Source organism: Siphateles boraxobius, unplaced genomic scaffold (genome assembly GCF_051911475.1).
Source record: "Siphateles boraxobius isolate OS27281-9 unplaced genomic scaffold, OSU_SipBor_1 11, whole genome shotgun sequence".
NCBI lineage: Eukaryota > Metazoa > Chordata > Actinopteri > Cypriniformes > Leuciscidae > Siphateles > Siphateles boraxobius.
The window spans coordinates 8,284,413-8,306,533 of NW_027508711.1; the positions used below are offsets into that span (position 1 = coordinate 8,284,413).

A 22,121-nucleotide genomic window follows, 5' to 3' on the forward strand; every position below is an offset into this window, starting at 1 on the left:
TATACATAAAATGTTTTATACATTTTTTTTTCTTTTTGGTTTTTACACAGGTGGCATAAATATTCCTTCAGCCATGTTAGGCATAATGGCTGGAGGGGTTATACTACGCAAGTTGGGTCTGACTGTCAGGTCCTCAGCAGCGATGTGTACGGTAGCAGTTTTCTTGAGCATTATGTTTGCAATTCCTCTTCTCTTCATTGGCTGCCCCACACAAAACATTTCTGGAATCAATGTGTGAGTTGTGTTTGGTCCTGACATGCTTTAAATATTATGCTTTTTTAGTGCTATCATGCCATAACTCAATTTTGTCCAAATATGAATCTGACCCCACAGTCTGTATGAAAGATAAATCCGAGCTATGCCATCAGCATTCATATTATAGCTCTGTACGCTTACTATATATTGCCAACAATGGTCTATTTCTGTTTTTATTTCTCCTAAGGAAACATAGTAAATATTTATTAGACAAAGTTGATACTTTAGTCAAATGTGATAGAACCCTAGCTACGAATCAAGTAGAAAACTATTGAGCAATAGAGTATTCCTCTACATTTTCTTATTGCATACTTAATCTGTGTAAATCCTCTGACAGCTGTTTGCCATTACAAAGTTCTGCGCTGCAGGCTGAAATCTGCGCTGTCACTTTCACATATACATTCTTTAATGGATTTACAGCAGTATTTTTGTTTCTTCATGTGCAAATTTTAATGCTCTTCAAATGCTTAACATCCTGTGGCAAGGCACCGTGTTAAATCCATTATATTTTTGCTTTATTTTGCTTCCTTTTTTCCCCAGAATTGACTCTCAGCAGTGCAGCAATGCATGTTCCTGTTCTGAAGAAGCCTTCAATCCTGTGTGTGGCTCAAACGGAGTGGAGTTTCGCTCTCCCTGTCATGCGGGATGTAAGATATTATTATCCAATACAGATAAAGTTTTGGTAAGTTGTTTTTACTTCCATTACTGGAACTGTGTGATACTTTAATAGCACAAAAAGGGGGTCTGATAGCAGGAGCTCTGAAAAAAACAGTGCATGGCCTGAACTCATTTAAAGAGGTGAAGGAGTTTTAGTAATAAATTCCTGAACCCAATGGCGGTTAAACATGATTCCCAAAAAATAACATTCTGTCGTCATTTACATTTACACTCATTTCATTACAAACCTGTATGATTTTTCTTCTTCTTTTGAACACATTATAAATGCCACTGAAAGGACCACATCTGTCATTATGGGTGTGAATGACAACCAAAATAAAAGGGTTAAGAATTAAGAGGAACTATGTAAAGGTTTTAAATGTTCAAAAAGAATGATGTGTAAAACGTAGAGGTGAATGTATCTGAAGTTGATGCCATGAAGGAGGTTTCCTATATATTAGATCATAATATATAAAAGAAAAGGTAGATTGGGATACTTTTTGCCATTGAGATGAATATTGCATAATTTTCATCAACCAAAATGATTGTAGCATCAGTCAGTCAGTCAGTCTGTAATCCAGTATACACACACACACAAAACATTCCCAGACCTACAACACTTTAAGCATTTTAACTGGCCAAACCAACCAATTGCTCAATGTATCAAGACCATTACTTGTTTTAAGTGCATACCGACAACTCTGTTGGAAGTGAAAGTAGAACACGCCGGCAGATGAGAATGCAGATACATTACTATAAACAACACAGTGGGGAAATAACTGTCTCAGCCTTCCGAAAACATTATCAGCAACCTCTATACTCTAAGTAGAGTAACAGCCTCTGCCCACTGAGAAAATAGATCCACAATGAAAAAAATAGAAAAAGGGGCAGTGTTTATGTAGGAATATATGCCCAGATCACACAGAAGAATCCTTAAACAATCTACCTCTTTGTCTCAAAACTATCATGTTTGGATCAAATTGTTGGACATTTTCGATCTGTAAAATGTTTACTTAAGAGTGTGTGTGGCAAAGAGTTTCGTGACATATTTGTTCAAATAGAATGAAAAAGCCCAAACACTTCCTGCATACTTTTTCCTTTTGATTGCTCTCAAAACAAACAAAATTTTCCCCTTATATCAGGCATGGCTATAGGCTTTAGATAAATGTCTCACGGCAAACCTCCTTTGATAATGTTGCTGGATTTACAGGTTGAGATCTGTTTAACATCTGTGTCACATTTATAATGCAGCAGAAACATGCCGCTTGTTTATTACTTTATGACTTTACTAACTAACTTTGTTCCAAAGTCCCTGCAAATATGAGAATAACAGCAATGGTTACAATAGTTCTAAAGCAATGGCATCAGTAACCTAATAAAACTACTAAATTACACTTTTCAGTATCTGACATTGAATCTTCTAATATCTCCCACAGAACTACACAGATTGTGGATGTGTGGCATCAACTGGTCCTCCAGGCTTTGCGTCACCAGGACCATGTGAAAATAGTTGTATTAATCGCCTAATTCCCTTCATGATCCTGTCCTCCATCACATGCTTTGTGGCTTCACTTTCACATACTACATCCTTTATGATGATCCTCAGGTATATCCCTTTATGTTCAATCTAAAGCATGTAAATATGATCTGTATTGAAAGTTCCCTATCAGGGAACTGCGTGACAACGCTTTGGGAACGCCCCTGCGTGAGTGCGTCATGAAGCACGTATGAAATCAGTCCAAGCGCTCTGTGTGTGAATATATCAGTCTGTGTCTCAAAGTGTTTTTGTCTGTCCTTAGAAATTGCAGGGTAGGAGTTTTTCACATATAAAAAAAACTATTAAGAGACGATATATATATATATAATATGGCGAGCAAACAGCAGTTCAGAAAGTGTGTTCATCCCTGCCCACGTTATATCACGGGTGGGGACACTCACGATCAGTGTGTTGTTTCTATGGGAGTGCAGCATGCCCAGTCAGCTCTTGAGGGAGCTGGTTCATCCCTACCCACGTCTGTTTATATTGCGAGCGTATGTCAATGAAAACGCTCCGCTCCGGCCGAGCCCTCTTCGAGGAGAGTGGTTCGGGGCGCGCTCCCCGCGGTTCGGGTCCCCTTCAATCGTGGGGATCGCAAATGGATCCATCAGCGGGGATTGAGACGGGCTCTGCATTATCTCAGCCTTTACCTGGTAGATCCAGTGCCTCAGATCCGGGTGTGGAAGCACGCGCTGCGGTTTCTTCCCCCCAGGCTGAGGCACCATCACTTCAATTATCCAGTTCTGAGGATCTGGATGTTGAAAGTATTGATACAGCAGAGACTGGGGACTCGTCACTTCAGTCTCCTGCTAGTGAGGAGTTTATGGAGGTGCTCACTCGTGCTGTAGAAAAATTAAGCATCGAGTGGCCAGCTGATAGACAGGAATCTCGTTCTAAAAGTAAACTAGATGAAAGATTTCTGCCGTCTCGTGCTGCACCTCCACGCCGGTGTCTTCCATTCTTTCCTGACCTCCACACCGAGGTGTCGAGGTCATGGAAAAGACCAGTGTCATCCAGAATATTTAGCCAGCAAACATCTGTTTATTCAAATATTTCTGGGGCTAAGAATTATGGTTATGGGGCGATGCCTAAGGCTGAAGAAACGCTAGCGAGCCATCTATCTCCAGATACGGCATCGTCATTTAAGACACCGGCATTGCCCACAAAGCCATTAAGAAATACCTCGGCTTTGGTGGGCAAAGCTTACTCGGCGGCAGGTCAAGCGGCAGCATGCTTACATACTATGTCGATATTACAAGCATATCAAGCAGACCTTTTAAAAGATATGAGTGAGGGGGATGAAATGAGTGCTGACGTAATTCGAGAATTACGTCAGGCAGCAGATCTTTCTCTCCGTGCCACCAAGGAGACGGCCAAATCAGTGGGCCGTTCTATGGCAGCCATGGTGGCAACGGAGAGACACTTATGGTTGAATTTATCCAACATGAAGGAAAAGGAAAAATCTTTTCTCCTGGACGCCCCGCTTTCATCTGCTGGCCTCTTCGGTGACTCAGTGAATTCGGTCATCGAGAGGTTTCAGGAAGAAAAAAAGCAGGTGGCGGAGCTCCAGAAATTTCTCCCCCTCCGTGTTCATGTCTCCGGGGCTGCTGGGCGGGAGCAGCCCCAGCCGTCGAGTAGCTCCTCACACCGGGCGCAACAGAAAAGGAGTGTCGCGTCTCCTGCTCCTCCCCAGCAAGACTGGGCCGAGGCGCGGCGCTCTCAGACGAGGTCTTCCAGGGGCAAGGCCGATCTGAGGACGGTTATTGTCACCAGGAAGGCTTCGTCGAAGAAGAAGCCCTGACCCCAGAAACGTCAGGGTACTGAGGGTGGTCCCCACCAAGAGAGAAAGGTGTTTGCTGCAGTACACAGCGCCCGTTCTCTCTCGGTGCCCTCAGGGGCCCGTTCTGCCAACCCTGCGTGCCGGGGCGTAGACGGTCCCAGCGAGCGCTTTCCCGAGGGACGCTCGCCCGCTCTGAGGAGCGGTTTAGAGTGGTCAGACCAGTTGTTCCCTGCCGGTGCGCCGTTACAGGGCACTGTGTCTGCCACTCAAAATATTCCAGAGGCCAGTCTCGAGAGACTGGTACCCTTAGTAGAATTTTTGGCAGAGTGGAAAAGCCTTCCAAATGTATCTCATTGGGTCCTGCAGACTATCGAGAAGGGGTACGCGATTCAGTTCAGAGGGGTTCTGCCCACAGTGGTGGGCCCCGAGCAGGCTCTGGTAATGGAACAGGAGGTAAAAACTCTCCTGCTGAAGGAGGCTATAGAACGAGTTCGTCCTCCCAGCAGAGAGTTGGGTTATTACAGCCGATATTTCATCGTTCCAAAGAAGGATGGGGGGTTGCGTCCAATTTTAGATCTGCGCCTGTTAAATCGCTCAGTAGGGAAGCTCAAATTCAAAATGCTTACTCTCAAGCAGATCGTGTCACAGATCAGGTCCGAGGACTGGTTTGTCATGATAGATCTAAAGGACGCGTACTTCCACATTTCCATCCTTCCACAACACAGGAAGTTCCTGAGGTTCGCTTTCGGGGGCGAAGCGTACCAGTATCGGGTTCTTCCGTTCGGCCTAGCACTGTCTCCCCGAACTTTCATGAAATGTATGGATGCAGCTCTGGCTCCGCTGCGACTCCAGGGCATCCGCATTTTAAACTATATCGACGATTGGTTGATTCTGGCTCAATCGGAGCATCAGGCGATTCGGCATCGAGATGTCGTTCTCGCCCATATCAAAAAGTTGGAGTTGAGGCTCAACGCCAAGAAGAGTGTGCTTTCTCCAGTACAGAGGACCACTTTTCTGGGCGTGGTTTGGGATTCGACGACGATGCAGGCACGTCTGTCTCCTGCTCGAATAGCTTCGATTCTCTTAGCCGTCAAACAGGCAAAGCTAGGCAAGTCACTCACTGTAAAAGAATATCAGAGGATTCTGGGTCTGATGGCAGCAGCGTCCAACGTTATACCTTGCGGCCTGCTGTACATGAGACCACTGCAGTGGTGGCTCAGGACCAAGGGGTTCTCCCCGAGGGGAAACCCGCTCCGCAAGATCAGGGTCACGCGACGGTGTCTCCGTGCTCTGGCTATGTGGAAAGAACCTTGGTTCCTGTCCCTAGGTCCTGTGTTGGGGGCTCTGTGTCGTCATGTAACACTAACGACGGACACCTCTCTCACAGGCTGGGGGGCGATCATGAGTGGTCGCTCGGCCCAGGGTCTGTGGCAGGACCATCATCTTCATTGGCACATAAATTGTCTAGAAATAATGGCGGTGTTTCAGGTTCTGAAAAACTTCCTCCCAGACCTGAGAAGTCACCATGTTCTTGTCCGGTCAGACAACACATCGGTGGTCTCTTATATAAACCATCAGGGGGGTCTGCGTTCGCGCCCGTTATACAAGCTGGCTCGCCAGATCCTTCTATGGTCCCAGGGGAAGTTTCTTTCACTGAGGGCGATTTATATCCCGGGGTATTTAATCAGGGGGCAGACATCCTGTCGAGGCAGGGGCTGAGGCCCGGGGAGTGGAGACTCCACCCCGAGGTGGTGGAGCTCCTATGGAAACATTTCGGTCGTGCCGAAGTAGACCTATTTGCATCCAGGTAAACATCACACTGCCAACTGTGGTTTTCCCTAAGTCCTCCAGCCCCTCTGGGGTTGGACGCGATGGTACAGGAGTGGCCGAGGTCACAGGCTTTCTGTCCTCCTCCATTTCTGACGTCGGACCAAGAGAAACTATATCTGCTTTGCCCTGTTAGGGCCCTAGATGCTTACGTCCACAGAGCTGCCCTGTGGAGAAAGAGTGAACAGCTATTACTTTGCTTTGGACCCCCTAAGAAGGGCTGTCCAGTATCTAAGCAGAGGTTGAGCAAGTGGGGGGTCAAGGCCATCTCACTTGCCTATGAGTCCGCCGGTCAGCCTTCTCCTTCTGCCTCTAAGGCTATCCTGTCAGGAGTATAAATCCAGGATGTTTGTGATGCGGCAGGCTGGTCCTCACCGCACACATTCGTGAAGTTTTATCATCTCGACTTCAGCTCCACTCCAGGGGCGCAGGTGCTTTCGTCCGAATGTCCGCTCTGACTTCACACGACGGACACTTGCTCGTATGGCGACGTTGGTATTAGCGTTCCCAAAGCGTTGTCACGCAGCTCAAGTTCCCTGGTAGGGAACGTCTCTGGTTACATTTGTAACCCTAGTTCCCTGAAGGGAACGAGACGCTGCGTGTCTATGCCATACTCCCAGCATGCCCGTGAGCACTTGCTTCAGTCTTATCAGAAGCTGAAGCGCTTGTGTTTTGGGGTGCTTATATAGTTTCCTGGTCGATGACGTCACCCGCCTATGGCGTTCCGTCTCGCCATTGGACTGATTTCATACGTGCTTCATGACGCACTCACGCAGGGGCGTTCACAAAGCGTTGTCACGCAGCGTCTCGTTCCCTTCAGCGAACCAGGGTTACATACGTAACCAGAGACGTTAACATCTAGCATCACTTTATGTTGAAATATTTCCTTATTTGGAAAAAGTGGAGAATCTTCATGATTGTAAAAAAGGGTTGAAAATAGGATTAATCTATATGGCATAATGAATATCTGACAAAGACATAGTGAGGAAAAATGTCTAAAAATCCAAAACATTTTTGTTGACATATCAATGGTGTGTTACAAAAAAATACTTAAAAATATTTAAAATATTAGAATCTGGTCTGACTTTCCAAAAGTGTTATAGCAGGGTACTAATATGTTTTATATTGTTGTATGTTTAAGTATAATGTTTTATATTGATACTCTTCATGAAGAGGTGGTTTTAGGTGTATAGTGAGTGATAATGTCATGTCATTTAAATTTAGAAAATCAAATAAAAATACATTTATGTGAGGAACATTAATTTAATTAATGTTGCTACTTTAAAAATGAATGGCAATATACATGGTGGCACATGTTTTGTCTGAAAGGAAGAGTGACGAGGTGAACTTGCTTTACAGGTTGCAGCTTGTTGTAGTGCAATACTTGCATAGTTGCTACCTACAGGCTACAGCATACCAAAAATATTTTATTTTATAAAGCTAGTAAGGCTTTTATTGATATTCTATTAGACCAATGAACTCCATTAACTGCAATTTATAAACATTATTTCCTTTAGTGCAAGAATTATGCATGAAATTAAAATTGCACTTCACATTGTTTTTTTTTCATTGCAAAAAACCTGTAAGAATAGTGACAGTTTCTAAAATACAGAATCTTTTCAATTAAAATGAAGCTGCGAGCACTTAATCAAAACTCTGTTTGACCTTTTAATCTCTGGAATGACTAATGTGTTAATTTACTTTGTCTTTTAAAGGCAGATACATTGCTCATTTATCATGCACCTCTGCCCAGCTTTCAGCTATAATACGTCATAGTATCATTCTAGCATAGTGAAAAACCTGCCTGTACAGGCCCTGTCGACATCACGAAAAACTGCCATCAGCGTAATAACAGACTACAGGCTCTTTAACAGCCCTTACTTTCAGAAAAAGCCTCAATGGATATGTTAAAGAAGATTTCAAAGAGCTCATACTCTGGGATTCATGAAATGGAAGTGACGTCAAATTCATATGCAAAGTGTCGTACAATTATGTATAAACTGATGGGTTACACTTTAATTCAGTAGTCCACTTTAGACATTCTACTAACTATAAGTAACTTGCAACTACTTGTCAACTTACTCCCGTCAACTTACTCTCATTAATTGGTAACTACATGTCAATTAACTCATTTAAGAGTATTAGTAGACTGTTAGGTTAGGTTTGGGAAAATTACAACAGCTCCCCCAGCCTAGAACCCATCTAGAGAAGTTTGAAGTAGGGAGTCTAAGGAAAGGGCAGATGCCGATGCATGACTATACCATACCGCCTGTCTAGAAGATTAACCTATCTGGGCCTTGGGCCTTTGGCTTAGGGTAAGGAACATGAGAGTTAAAGAGGTGTACAGCTGTTAGGAATTATTACTGTGTCTTTATGCAAAAAGGCCATTTGCCTTGTCCAGGGACTCAGTCAGCCGGCACACTGGTTTTACATCGCAGACTATTGGAGGGATTCCGTAACCACTCTAGAGGTTAGACCCAGATGTTTTTGTTCAAACTCTGTTAAGTCCCACTCAGATCTTGGGGCCATATTTACTAAACAGGGCAAACTAGCATGGGAGCGCAATTCCAAAAAAGCACAGATGGGAGTGGAATGTTCTGCATGTGATCTACTGACGACCTACAAATTATAGAACACAGATGCTGCCGAATCATTTCCATAATGACCAACGCAATCTACCAAGAGCAGCACAAATTAGTGTCTGGTTTAAGACATGCTTTTTTTGGGCTGTAAATAATGGCGCAAATACCAGTAAATTGACTAGTGCAAATCTTAGTAAAGTACCTTGCGTGTTACAAATTTAAATATTCTTAAATTTTATACATTTTATTTAAGAATATTTAAATACATTTTGCGTCTAAAAGGGAAACTCCTACAAATGCATATGCAATAAAGTCTGCCGCAAAAATAACCCTGCCAACGCCTTTTCAGTGCTAATTTTCCACTGCGTGTCTTTAGTAAATCCTGACGGTAGTTTTTTACTGCCAAAAGAGGGTTTGCACTGGCGCAAGCTGTTCGAAAATATTGGAGACCAAAGGACTCGATGACGATGTAGTAACCTACAAAACCCCCAGTAACCTACAAAACTCTCGCCAAAATTTGGACACAGATTGGGGTCCCCTGTCGGAAACCACGTCTATCGGGAGGCCATGTAAGCGAAAGACGTGGTTAACGACGGTCCACGCTGTCTCCTTGGCTGAGGGTAATTTGGGTGAAAAAATTAGGGTGGGAGGGCGGTAATAAAATCTAGGGCTATATGGGACCAGGCTCTCGAAGGGACCGGCAGCGGTTGAAGTAACCCATCAGGAGGTCGATTGGAAGTCTTACCAGTGGCACAAACTGAGCAAGCCAAAACAAAACTGTGAATGTCACAAGCCATAAGTGGCCACCAGAATCGTTGCTTGACTAAAAATCTAGTACGACTGACTCCTGGATGACAAGCCACATTGGAACAATGCCCCCACTGAATAACGTCGGACCCCAATCCCTCCTGCACAAATAAGCGTCTCGGTGGACACCCGGGCGGAGGCGTTACCCCTTCTAAGGCCGTCTTGACCTTCGATTCGAGCTCCCATGTGAGTGTGGAGACGAATAGGGTCTCGGGTAAAAGGCACTCGGGAGTAGACGGGCGTTCAGAACGATCAAAAATGCGCGATAAGGAGACGGGTTTTACATTTTTGGAACCCGGGCGGTACGAGAGAGAAAAATCTAAGCGACCGAAAAAAAGTGCCCACCGAACCTGCCTGGAGTTCAACCTTTTGGCAGTTCTTATATATTCCAGATTCTTATGATCGGTCCAGACAATAAAAGGTATCCCTGACCCCTCTAACCAGTGACGCCACTCCTCCAATGCTAGCTTGACTGCCAACTGGCAACTCTCTGTTACCAATATCATAATTACGTTCAGCAGGAGATAACCGATGGCACAAAAACGCGCACAGGTGCATCCTGTCGTCTATGGGGGAATGTTGGGATAACACTGCACCTACCCCCACCTCTGACGCATCGATCTCCACCACGAACTGCCGTGAAGCGTCCGGGGTAACCAGGATAGGGGCTGAAACAAAGCGGGCTTTGAGTTTGGCAAACACAGCCTCGGTTTCGTCTGACCACCTGAACAGAGTTCTGGGGGAGGTCAAGGCGGTCAGAGGGGCGGCTAGTTGGCTGAAATTTCGAATGAAACGCCGGTAAACCCCAGAAACCTCTGTAGGGCATTACAGGAATCTGGACTTGGCCACTCCACCACAGCCTTAACCTTGCCGGGATCCATACGTACTCCCTCAGACGAAACGATGTACCCTAGGAAAGGAACAGACTGTGCATGAAACGCGCATTTCTCCGCCATGACAAAAAGCCCATCCTCTAGCAACCGCTGAAGCACTCGTCGGACGTGCTGCACGTTCCTGGAGAGAAGAAGAAAAAATCAATATGTCATCCAGGTAGACATATATGAACTGATCGACCATATCTCGCAGCACGTCATTGACGAGTGCCTGGAAGACCGCTGGGGAGTTCGATAATCCGAACGGCATTACCGAATATTCAAAGTGGCCCCTGGGGGTATTAAAAGCGGTCTTCCACTCATCCCCCTTCCTGATGCGGACCAAATGATAAGCTTTACGTAAATCCAATTTTGTGAAGACCGACGCTCCCTGCAACCTCTCGAAGGCTGAAGACGGCAAAGGATAAGTATTCTTTACCGTGATGCTGTTCAACCCTCGGTAATCAATACAAGGTCACAGAGACCCGTCCTTCTTCCCCACAAAAAAGAATCTGCCCCCGCTGGAGAAGAAGAAGGGCGGATGAACCCGGCTGCTAGAGAATCAGAAATATATTTCTCCATAGCCTCCCTTTCTGGAGCAGAAAGCGAATACAACTTGCCCTTAGGCGGAGATTTACCTGGCAGTAAATCTATGGCACAGTCATAGGGACGATGCAGAGGAAGAGAAGCAGCACGAGACTTACTGAACACTTCCTTCAGGTCGAGGTACTCTGCGGGCACGTTTGACAAATCCACTGTCTCCTCCTGAAACATAGGGACAGAAACAGACGAACAGGCAGACACAAGACAAGACTCATGACATTGACTGCTCCATGACACAACGGTACACTGCTGCCAGTCCACACGGGGGTTGTGTTGTATGAGCCACGGGTGATCGAGAACGATGGGTGCAAGGGGTGAGTCCATGATGTAGAATGAAAGTCTTTCAGTGTGATTGCGAGACGTGATGAGAGTGATGTTTTCAGAGGTGAATTCGATGGTTGGGAACTCTTGACCATTGAGTGCAAGAACTGAGATCTTGTGTGTGAGGGGTTTGATGGGAACATGAAACTTGAGTGCAAACGAATAGTCCATAAAATTACCTTCGGCTCCCGAGTCCAACAGTGCACGGTGGTTGTGGGTTTGTGTTGACCATCTAAGTCTTACCATGAGGAGCATAGATGTTGATGAGGTCTTCTCGGCGGAGATCCCACCCAATAGTAGCCTCATAGTTACTATCGGGCTTGGCCTTTTACCGGACAGCTGTAAGCGTGGTGACCAGTCCCACCACAGTAAAGGCATAGTCCCTGGGATCTGAGCCTCTCCTTCTCCTCCCGGGAAAGCTGAGCTCGCCCCACCTGCATGGGCTCGTGATCGTGAGTGGGGCTGACCGCATCCGCACCGCTGAAACGCTGATTCTCAGCTCCACTGGAAAACCGACTGGGCAGAGCCCGTCTCTCGACTCTGGTCAAACGTGCATCAACTCTTAAAGCCAGTTCAATAAGCCCGTTGAGGGATGTGGGCAGATCCAGGGTGTAAATCTCTCTCTGGATGCGATCAGCCAGCCCATGCAGGAACATGTCCCACTGCGCCGCCTCGTTCCATTGACACTCAGCCGCTAATGACCGGAATTCGATAGAGAAATCTGATATGGACCTCTCTCCTTGACGTAGATCAGCAAGAATTCTAGCCGCTTCTCTCCCGGCCACTGCCTGATCGAAAACTTGTTTCATCTCAGCGGCGAGTGTCTGGAACAAGGCACAGCATGGGTCTTGGTTCTCCCACACCGCCGTCCCCCATAGTGCCGCCTTCCCAGATAACAGCGTTAGAACAAGCGCTACCTTGGATTGTTCCGTACTGAAGGTTCTGGGTTGCAGTGCAAAATGCATGGAGCATCGAATGATGAATGCCCTGCAGAAACTTGGCTCTCCTGAATATGATTCGGGCACTGGTAGTCGAGGCTCTGTCTGGGAAGGGTTCGCTGGTGGTGTGGGGGGAACAGGCGGCGTGGGTGGCGCAGTGGGAGCTCTCAAAAGTTGGATCTGCTGGGTGAGCTCGGACACCTGCGCCACTAGAGCTTGAACTGCTCTTCCCCGTGTCATTGATGTTCCTCTCACAGGAATCCATCCTCTGCATGCAGTTGTCGACGAACGCTTGAAGAGACGCTGACGATTCACCTGCTGCTTCCATGATGGTCAGATCGTTCTGTCACGGCAATAATGGCTAGGAAGCAATATGCAAGTAAAACTCTTCTTTATTAACAATGAGTAGAATGTGATGGTGCTTGGACACGGGGAGTGGCGCAGGGCAACGATGGTCAACCGAGTGCAGGTGGAATGAAGAGAAGAGGTGATGATGATGAAGGTGAATAATCCAGAACACGGAGACGAAGACACGATCGGAAACCAGGGACAGGAACAAAGCACAGAACTGGACGCCAACCGGGATCAGGAACACACACGCGACAAACACCAAACAACGATCTGACAAAGGAGAGGACAAAACGGTGAGTATATGAAGGGTAAAGTGAATGACCTGCAGCTGGAGATGAAAGTGAAACCAGCTGTGCGCTGATCAGTGATGATGGGTTGGTCACGCCCTCTACTCACACACCCACACACGAATAACAACAAAGACACGAGACAAGAAGGAAACAGTGAATTCATGAATCGTGACAGGAGCAAGCCTTTTTTATATATATACACACACACACACAGTCGACTCAGAAACATTCCTTAACAGTTTTCAGCAACCCTGCATCACCCCGACTCCTCACTCTTGGTTTGTTCTTACCACAGCCAGGATATTCGAGGAGAGTACTCTGAGTTCGGGCCCAATACCAAGTTCAGAGCCCTCTCCTTAGACACTCGGAGCCCTCTCCTCGGACAGCATGCCAAATATGCATACCTTTTATTCTATCTGACTTATTTATAAGTGTGAACTTGTGAATGTCCATTGGGAGACCATCAAAATAAAGTGTTGGTAGATATTAAGCAGACAGTCAACTAATACTCACTGCTAATTATAATGACTTCAAGTTGACATGTACTATAGTTGCAAAGTAAGTAGAATGTCTAAAGTGGACTATTGAAATAAAGTGTTATTAACTGATGTTTTGACTAAATATGGTTTGTTGGCTTTTGTTCAGGACTGTGACTCCAGAAGACAAGTCTTTTGCCTTGGGAATTCAATTCATGCTGTTTAGAGTACTCGGTAAGCAAGAAAATTCAGTCATGCAGAACGGACATGTCATATTTTTTGTTACGGCCAAAACCTAATTAGAGGCGCTCTGAGTTTAAGTGAACAAAAGCAACAAGTAGTAATCAGAGCCTTTAGTAATCAGAGCCTAATCCAGCAGTTTACAAGTTTGTGAAGCCATTGTGCTTATGAAGTTAATACAGGTTAAGTCTGGACTGCACACACTATCTACTATGATCAAATAAAAAGGGATGTTGTTTCGACATACATTTTTTATGGGCATATTCAGACCTGCCCTGTTTAGCCTAGTGTTATCTGTCTTTGTTTATATAACAAGTTTTCCCAGTATTGTGAAAGTTGCAGTGATATCTTAAAAAAAAAGTGTAGCCTAATAACTTAACAGCCAACATATCATTAACAGGAAGAGGTGTGTTAAGACAATATTCTAGTTTTTTTGTCATTAATGTGTTTATGGTAAAGATTGTCACAGTGATTATATTTTGTGATGAGGTACTGAGGTATATTAATTGTAAGTATATATTAACAATTAACTTTTATTTCCTGACAGCATTTCTCCCAGCACCAGTGTTGTATGGCCGTGCAATTGATTCCGCATGCATTAAATGGGGAAAGAAATGCAATAAGACAACATCATGTCAGTACTATGATTTAGACCTTTTCAGACACAGGTAAAATTTACAATTACACTGCTATGAAAAGTAATGAGCCTTATACTGTAGTTTTTAGTATTGCTTATATATATATATATATATATATATATATATATATATATATATATATATATATATATATATATATATATACTTTTCCATACTTAAGAAAAAACAGCTTTGTTGGTTTTAACTGGTTTGTGCTGGTATATCTAGGCTCCCAGTCTGGCTGAGGCTGTACAATTGTCTATCTGCCCAGTTTGTGCCTCAAACCCATCTAATACCATTATACTAGATTAGCCTTATCCGGTTAATATATCATCTCACCAACTCGGGCTGTTTTTTTTAGCAAGATAAATTTACAATTGTTAAATGCTTTTTGATTCACAGATTCCTGGGACTCCAGATATTCTTTATATTCGGTGGCTTCGTCTGTTTCTGCCTGTCTTATATGGTGCTTCGGAGGATAGAATCAACCCAGCAACAGAATGAGAAAATTAACAACCAGATCAAAAATGAAAGTTCCCAAGAAATGAAAGATACCAAACAGATGGTTAGCAACTCAAGTGGACGCTGCAACACAAATGGTCCTTAGAGAGTAAGGACAGAAAGAAAATACCGAAGAAATGTGGAGATTCTCAGATTGCCATAGTGCAACTACTCAAACAGGCCAAGTTTCTGAAACAGGACGACAACAGACTGTGAAAACACTCATTTCTACAAACAGCTGTCATCAATCAGACATAATAATGCAAGGAGACAAAGTCCACTTTAAAATACATGTTATTGTTTCTGTATTATCTCTGGCAGTAAGTCTAAAATATTTTCCTTACTTTTCCTTTGAGTTTACATATTTTGTTTGTGAGCACTCAGTTGTACTTTACACATTTTATATGCTAACAATGTGAAAATCTGAGTAGTGTAATGAACTCATTACTTAGTGTAGACATAGAGCCAACTATGTCTGTATATAAGAAAACATTTTGTTTTGCTTTTTTCTTCTACTGTGATGTGTTTATAATAAGCTCTTTGGTCATTTTTGAACGCATATTAACACATTTTGTTTTTGGTACAATTTATGTGAAATGTGCTATATCTGTTTTTCTTCCATCTGATTTTGTGTATATATATATATATATATATATATATATATATATATATAATTTGTATACTATCATACAGTCACATGATCATATGGGATATCCCTTCACATAAATATACTCTACATGTGTTTAATTAAGTTTTTATATAATTTGTATACATGTTACTATATACCTAAAGGCTGAAATGAAAATACACATTTCAAATTTCACAAATGGCTTGTGTAATGTGTTCTAACTGAATTAAAATACTGTTTCTCTGCTCCACCAGTATAGATCTACAATGGGTAATTTTATATATGCTATTTGTGCTGCAGCAGCATGTCCATGTTTGTTGGCAGTAGCAATTCCCTGTGCTTGCTCTGCAGCAGCAATAAGCAACAACAACAGAAATAATCAACACCATCAGCAGTGTAGCAGCTCTGCCAAAACAAAATACATTAACTTTGTCATATCCATTACCATGCTAAAAATTCAGTTTGTTCAGCTTCATTCAGTTTGTACAATTCAAAACAAAGGGGTTTATGTGTTTAGTTATGACCCATTGATTTATGTTGAGCATTCCTGAACAATTTTTGCAATTGTCACACATCTGTAGCTGTAGAACGCACACAATGAAGAAGATGATTTGAAATACAGTCTTTAATGAAGTAGCAAACTCAGGGGAATCACAAACACGTTCAACACAAACAATTACCGACGAGGACTAAACAGAACAGAGAGTATAAAGACACTAAGCAGGCACAGCTGGACAGAGATAAATCAATCAGACACCCTAGAAACTAATGAGAACTAATACAGACATGACAGAAATTGACCTAAACTGAACATAACCGTGACAGCAGCTCCCACTCCTGAGAGGCGTGACCTAGCGACTGTAACAGAATAGTTCAACAGGAGAAAAGAGGTTGGAGGCTTCGGTGGAGGGCGTGGAGCTGGTGATGGACATGGACACGGATGACCATGAGGAGTCAGAGGGAAACACCATGGTGGTCCCAACTGTGGGAGGAGCCAGGGCGGAGCTTTGGCTTATGGGCTGGGGGGCAACCGGGAGCCGATTGATGGTGGCGGAACCAGGGTGAGAGGAGGAACCAGTGAAGCTGTGAGGCTGATGGACCAGGACGACTCGAATAGTCTGGAAGTCTGAGGCTGAGCTGCTGGCTTACAGGGCCGAGGCGATGACGGGGACTCGGCTGCCCCGGGTGATGCTGGAGCAGACGAGGACAATGCAGAGTTCAGAGGGAGGAAGGAGCCCAATGATGCCGTAGTGGTGGAGGGTTTAGGCACCGACCGGAACTCCGGAAGTCCGTGGCAGAAGCTGGGCGTTGACCGCCAGAGGCCGACCTGGAGCGACAAGGGAGCCCAGGAGAGTCTCAGGGCATACAGGCTGAGGAGGCGACGAGGGAGTGGTGAGCCGAAGTGATGGCGATGGGCTGACAGGCCAAGGTGGACATGGTCTTGGAGGCCCGAGGTGTAGCCGGGTCCTCTGCCTCGACATGAGCTGGTGGAGGGGTCGCCTGAGGTAGATGAGCCACATGGAGCTAGCGGCAGGGGCAGAGCCAAGAAGCTTGACGACACCAGGGGTGCCAATGGATCCAGGGGAATGGCCGTAACCAGCGGTGGAGATGGGACCAGGAAATTAGGCAGTTACATAGGCTGAAGAAGACAGGACCGGAGTATCAAAATATCCGGACTGGACCTGGGAAAAAGACGAGGATTCGAGTGTGGGGACTTCATACTGTCTGCATTCTTTTAACAGCTAGTTTAAAGATAATTCCACAAACTCACCCACAAAATCTCATCGTATTCAGCATCTGGTTAAACTGGATTCTAAGTGATTAGTGAGTAAGATGCAGGTTTATGGCCTACTTTAGAACATTTGTAATGCTGCTCAATCTAAGTGAAGCAAAGAAACTTTATGCTATGCACTTTGACCTACTTATCCAGAACCAGATGCTAAAAGCCAAATAATGATTTAGTAATCTCAACTACTGTAACACTTTATTGTGATGGTCCCTTTTGAAAATTCTGTTGATAAGTAACTTTGCAACTACATGTCAACTAACTCTCATAAGAGCATTAGTAGACTCTCTGCTTGATATCAGCTAAGTCTTTATTGTGATGCTCCCATAACAGACATTATACTGACTATAAGTTACTTTGCAAGTACATGTCGACTTATTCTAACCCAACCAGTGTACAGTACAAATACTCTACTGAAACTCAAACGAGAGTTAGTAGACATGTAGGTGTAAAGTTACTTATAGTCAACAGAATGTGTTAAAGAGACCATCAAGTGAAACCTCAACTACAAATGAATAATTCAAATGTTCTGTTCCTGCAACATTTGTAATGAACATATCACATTTGTTCTTAATGGGTGGGCTGCACAAAGCAGGAAAACATTTTTTCCCCATGTGTTTTGTTGTTAAAGTTGTGCGTCCAATCAAACTCTACAATATTTTGGAACTTGTGTAATTTGTCTAAAAAATAACTTTCCTGGTAATATTAATACTGTAATTTTAGTGTTTGATTTTTAAGGAGATTTCTGTAGGATAAATGATGCTGACTTCACTTGATGTCCAATGTAAAATATGGGTTCTAGAAAAAAACCAACAACTGACTTATACAAATATTAAAGATCGTTGGATACAGTTTTCATGAAACCATGCTGTTTCATTAATCTACCAAAATATAATGTTCTTGTCTTCATGGATGTTTTTTTTGTGGTTTAATGTAGAAATGTTCTTCAGATTCTTTCAAATAGTTTGGTGTCTCTTATCTTTCCTCAGGCTTCCCCAAAATCATCAGGAGGACTCTGCGGAACCCAATTTATTTGTTAGTAGTATTGGCTCAGGTGAATCTTGCTGCTATGGTTGCGGGACTAATCTATTCTGTGGGAGAATATTCAATTCATGCTGTTTAGAGTACTCGTAAGCAAGAAAAGTCAATCATGCAGAACGGGACATGTCATATTTTTTGTTACGGCAAAAACCTAATTAGAGGCGCTCTGAGTTTAAGTGAACAAAAACAACAAGTAGTAATCAGAGCCTTGTTGCAGCAGTTTACAAGTGTGTGAAGCCATTGTGCTTATGAAGTTAATACAGGTTAAGTCTGGACTGCACACACTATCTACTATGATCAAATAAGAAGGGATGTTGTTTCGACATACATTTTTTTATGGGCATATTCAGACCTGCCCTGTTTAGCCTAGTGTTATCTGTCTTTGTTTATATAACAAGTTTTCCCAGTATTGTGAAAGTTGCAGTGATATCTTAAAAAAAGTGTAGCCTAATAACTTAACAGCCAACATATCATTAACAGGAAGAGGTGTGTTAAGACAATATTCTAGTTTTTAGCCATTAATGTGTTTATGGTAAAGATTGTCACAGTGATTATATTTTGCGATGAGGTACTGAGGTATTTTAATTATAAATATATTAACAATTAACTTTTATTTCCTGACAGCATTTCTCCCAGCACCAGTGTTGTATGGCCGTGCAATAGATACCACATGCATTATGTGGGGAAAGAAATGCAATAAGACAACATCATGTCAGTACTATGATTTAGACTTTTTCAGACACAGGTAAAATTTACAATTACACTGCTATGAAAAGTAATGAGCCTTATACTGTAGTTATTAGTATGGCTTATATATATATATATATATATATATATATATATATATATATATATATATATATATATATACTGCCCTACAAAGCAAAAAGGCAGTAACTACGCAGAGTGCAGAACTGAGAAAAATGACTTTAAAGTTATCCTGTTATCCAGCCTAAGTAGTTGTAGGTAGATTATTGGACATGTGGCTGTTTTGTTACTTTATATTAGCTTATTCTTTGTACATATCAATCCTCATATTTAATTTGATATTTTACCCCTATTTTGCAGTTACTGTATTCTTGCTTTGTATTACTTAACAAAAAACGTGGCACAATACCAAGGAAAAAGGCAGTAACTACAGATTAAATGAAAAAGAGAGAAAATTAGTGGCATGAATGTAAATCCACATCTGTCTGTGTCTGTCTGTCTGTCTGTCTGTCTGTCTGTCTGTGTACTGCAACAAATTGTTATTATTATTATTATTATTATATGGACCTACAGGACAGCATCTTCACTCTGATCAATATATGTATTGATGTCTGTATATCATAATATTTCATTGTACAGGAAATAACTTAAATTAGGTCCATGACAAAATAATGGATGAATTAGGCTAACACAATAAATTAATAATTTTGCACCCTTAATGAAAATGAAGAAAGAAAAGCCAACACACAAAAAGCAGCCTGGCTTCATAAGTTACATTAGACCTATAATAGGATAAAACATAGAAGCTTGCTTTCATGCAGAGGGACAACATTTTCATAGGTTAATATAATTAAGGGGAATCCAAATTAAATATATAATTTTATATTCTGAAGAAGAAACCGTGCAATAAATAAATGCTTAGGAACAGGAACCAATGTGTTTGAGCCTTAGCGCTAAGGGGGGTGTAAATACCTGCCGGCTCGCTCTGTCTGCAGAAGTTTGTTTTTGTTGAAAGCATGGATGCTTACAACAGTAAAGAGAAAGATGTCAGTTTTGCTCACAACTTGCTAACTTATCTAAACAGCGGACATAGTCTTCAAACAGCGGCCGCGAAGAGAGTGTGTTTTAAGTTGAACAGACACCTGTCACGTTAAAGAATAACTGTTACACCGATAGCTGTGTTTATGGACACATATATTCTCCTGCTGGACAACAACGCTGTGAATGATTAGCCTATGAAAAAAGAAGACGCCGTTCATGTAGGCTAATAAGAGCGAAGAAGATCACGCTGACTGCTTGGATGTTATGGGATAGCCTGATGCCTTAAGAAGTTTTACCTCCGCCCAAAGGTTATCTTTTGGTGCTGTGTATGTTTGTCTGTTCGTTAGTAAGATAACTCGAAAAGTACTGTACGAATTTGGATGACATTTTCGGACAACATGGGTATTAGGACAAGGAACAGATTACTACATTTTGGTGGTGATCCGGAACACGGGACATTTGGAATTGCCTCAGTGAACCTATTAGGCTACCTTGACAGAGGTTAGTGCTCTCCGAGTGCTTTTCTAGTTATTGAATATTTTTTCACCGCTGGTTGGATTATAACTTTGTGACATGAACAACAAAATGATGACATGGCATCGGCGATGATGTGAAGTTACAGAGAATAAAGTTACAGCTCGAAGCAGGGAGGATCAGGGGCAGGTTAGCAAAGCTATTTAAAACATCGCCTGTCAATTAGCATAATGCTATCTGAATGGACCTCTGAGAGGAAGTCCCGCCCTGGCGGCTGACAGGAGTTTATATTGTGATAGCCTAGCCTCTAAATGTTTAATCTGTCACTCTTACTTACCATTCTCCGGGTATTTTCTTTTCAACGCCAGTTCGACCATCTTCTTTCCCCGGCTTTGTGCCATCTCAAACAAAATTTGTGTGAAGTTAGAAGGGTAAAAATGTTAAAACCGTCCCGTGAGGATGCCGCGAAATCAGCTGTGTGTTCACCATGGCAACAGTAACTACACTGCGCAGCAACACGGTTATTTTTTGTTAGGTAAAACATAACAAGAATACAGTAATGGATGTTACTGTATTCTTGCTTTGTTTCACTAGGGCTTTTTGCAGTTACTGTAGAAACGAGTACCATTTTTCTCCAAAACAACACACATTTGAGATAAGATGTTTTGTCACATAACAAAGGATGCCTTGAATGTCATGAAAATGATAATAACTCATTTTTGACCAAAAATGCAGTTACTGCCTTTTTGCTTTGTAGGGCAGTATATATATATATATATATATATATATATATATATATATATATATATATACTTCACCATACTTAAAAAAAAAAAACAGCTTTGTTGGTCTTAACTGGTTTGTGCTGGTCTATCTAGGCTCCCAGTCTGGCTGAGGCTGGACAATTGTCTATCTGCCTGCCCAGTTTGTGCCCCAAACCCCTCTAATACCATTATACTAGACCAGCCTTATTCGGTAATATATCATCTCACCAACTTAGGCTGTTTTTTTAGCAAGGTAAATTTACAATTGTTAAATGCTTTTTGTTTCCCAGATTCCTGGGACTCCAGATATTCTTTATATTCGGTGGCTTCGTCTGTTTCTTCCTGTCTTATATGGTGATTCGGAGGATAAAATCAACCCAGCAACAGAATGAGAAAATTAACAACCAGATCAAAAGTGAAAGTTCCCAAGAAATGAAAGATGCCAAACAGATGGTTAACAACTCAAGTGGACGCTGCAACACAAATGGTCCTTAGAGAGTAAAGACAGAAAGAAAATACAGAAGATATGTGGAGATTCTCAGATTGCCATAATGCAACCACTCAAACAGGCCAGGTTTCTGAAACAGGACGACACCAGACCTTTTTACACACTCATTTCTAAAAACAGCTGTCATCAATCAGACATAATAATGCAAGGAGACAAAGTCCACTTTAAAATACATGTTATTGTTTCTGTATTATCTCTGGCAGTAAGCCTAAAATATTTTCCTTACTTTTCCTTTGAGTTTACATATTTTTTTTGTGAGCACTCAGTTGTACTTTACACATTTTATATGCTAACAATGGGAAAATCTGAGTAGTGTAATGATCACATTACTTAGTGTAGACATAGAGCCAACTATGTCTGTATATAAGAAAACATTTTGTTTTGTTTTTTTCTTCTACTGTGATGTGTTTATAATTAGCTCTTTGGTCATTTTTGAACGCATACTAACACATTTTGTTTTTGGTACAATTTATGTGAAATGTGCTATATCTGTTTT

At 42.6% G+C, this 22,121-nt stretch overlaps 1 protein-coding gene across 4 annotated transcripts in view; it reads left to right on the top strand.

The window, feature by feature from the left end:
* The window catches only part of slco2b1 (solute carrier organic anion transporter family, member 2B1), a 36,724-nt gene extending 15,012 nt beyond the window's left edge, over positions 1-21,712 (top strand). For 2 of the 4 annotated variants that reach the window (XM_077194797.1, XM_077194806.1), the window contains 6 exons: positions 51-234; positions 796-937; positions 2,349-2,518; positions 13,466-13,530; positions 14,084-14,204; positions 14,577-15,502. In XM_077194797.1, the coding sequence (XP_077050912.1) occupies positions 51-234; positions 796-937; positions 2,349-2,518; positions 13,466-13,530; positions 14,084-14,204; positions 14,577-14,781 (887 nt within the window). In that variant the 3' untranslated portion in view covers positions 14,782-15,502. Of the gene's footprint in view, positions 1-50; positions 235-795; positions 938-2,348; positions 2,519-13,465; positions 13,531-14,083; positions 14,205-14,576; positions 15,503-18,754; positions 18,876-21,407 lie in introns of those variants that run through there. The other 2 variants (XM_077194811.1, XM_077194802.1) reach the window with 2 other exon arrangements.
* Positions 21,713-22,121: the final 409 nt, after the last annotated feature.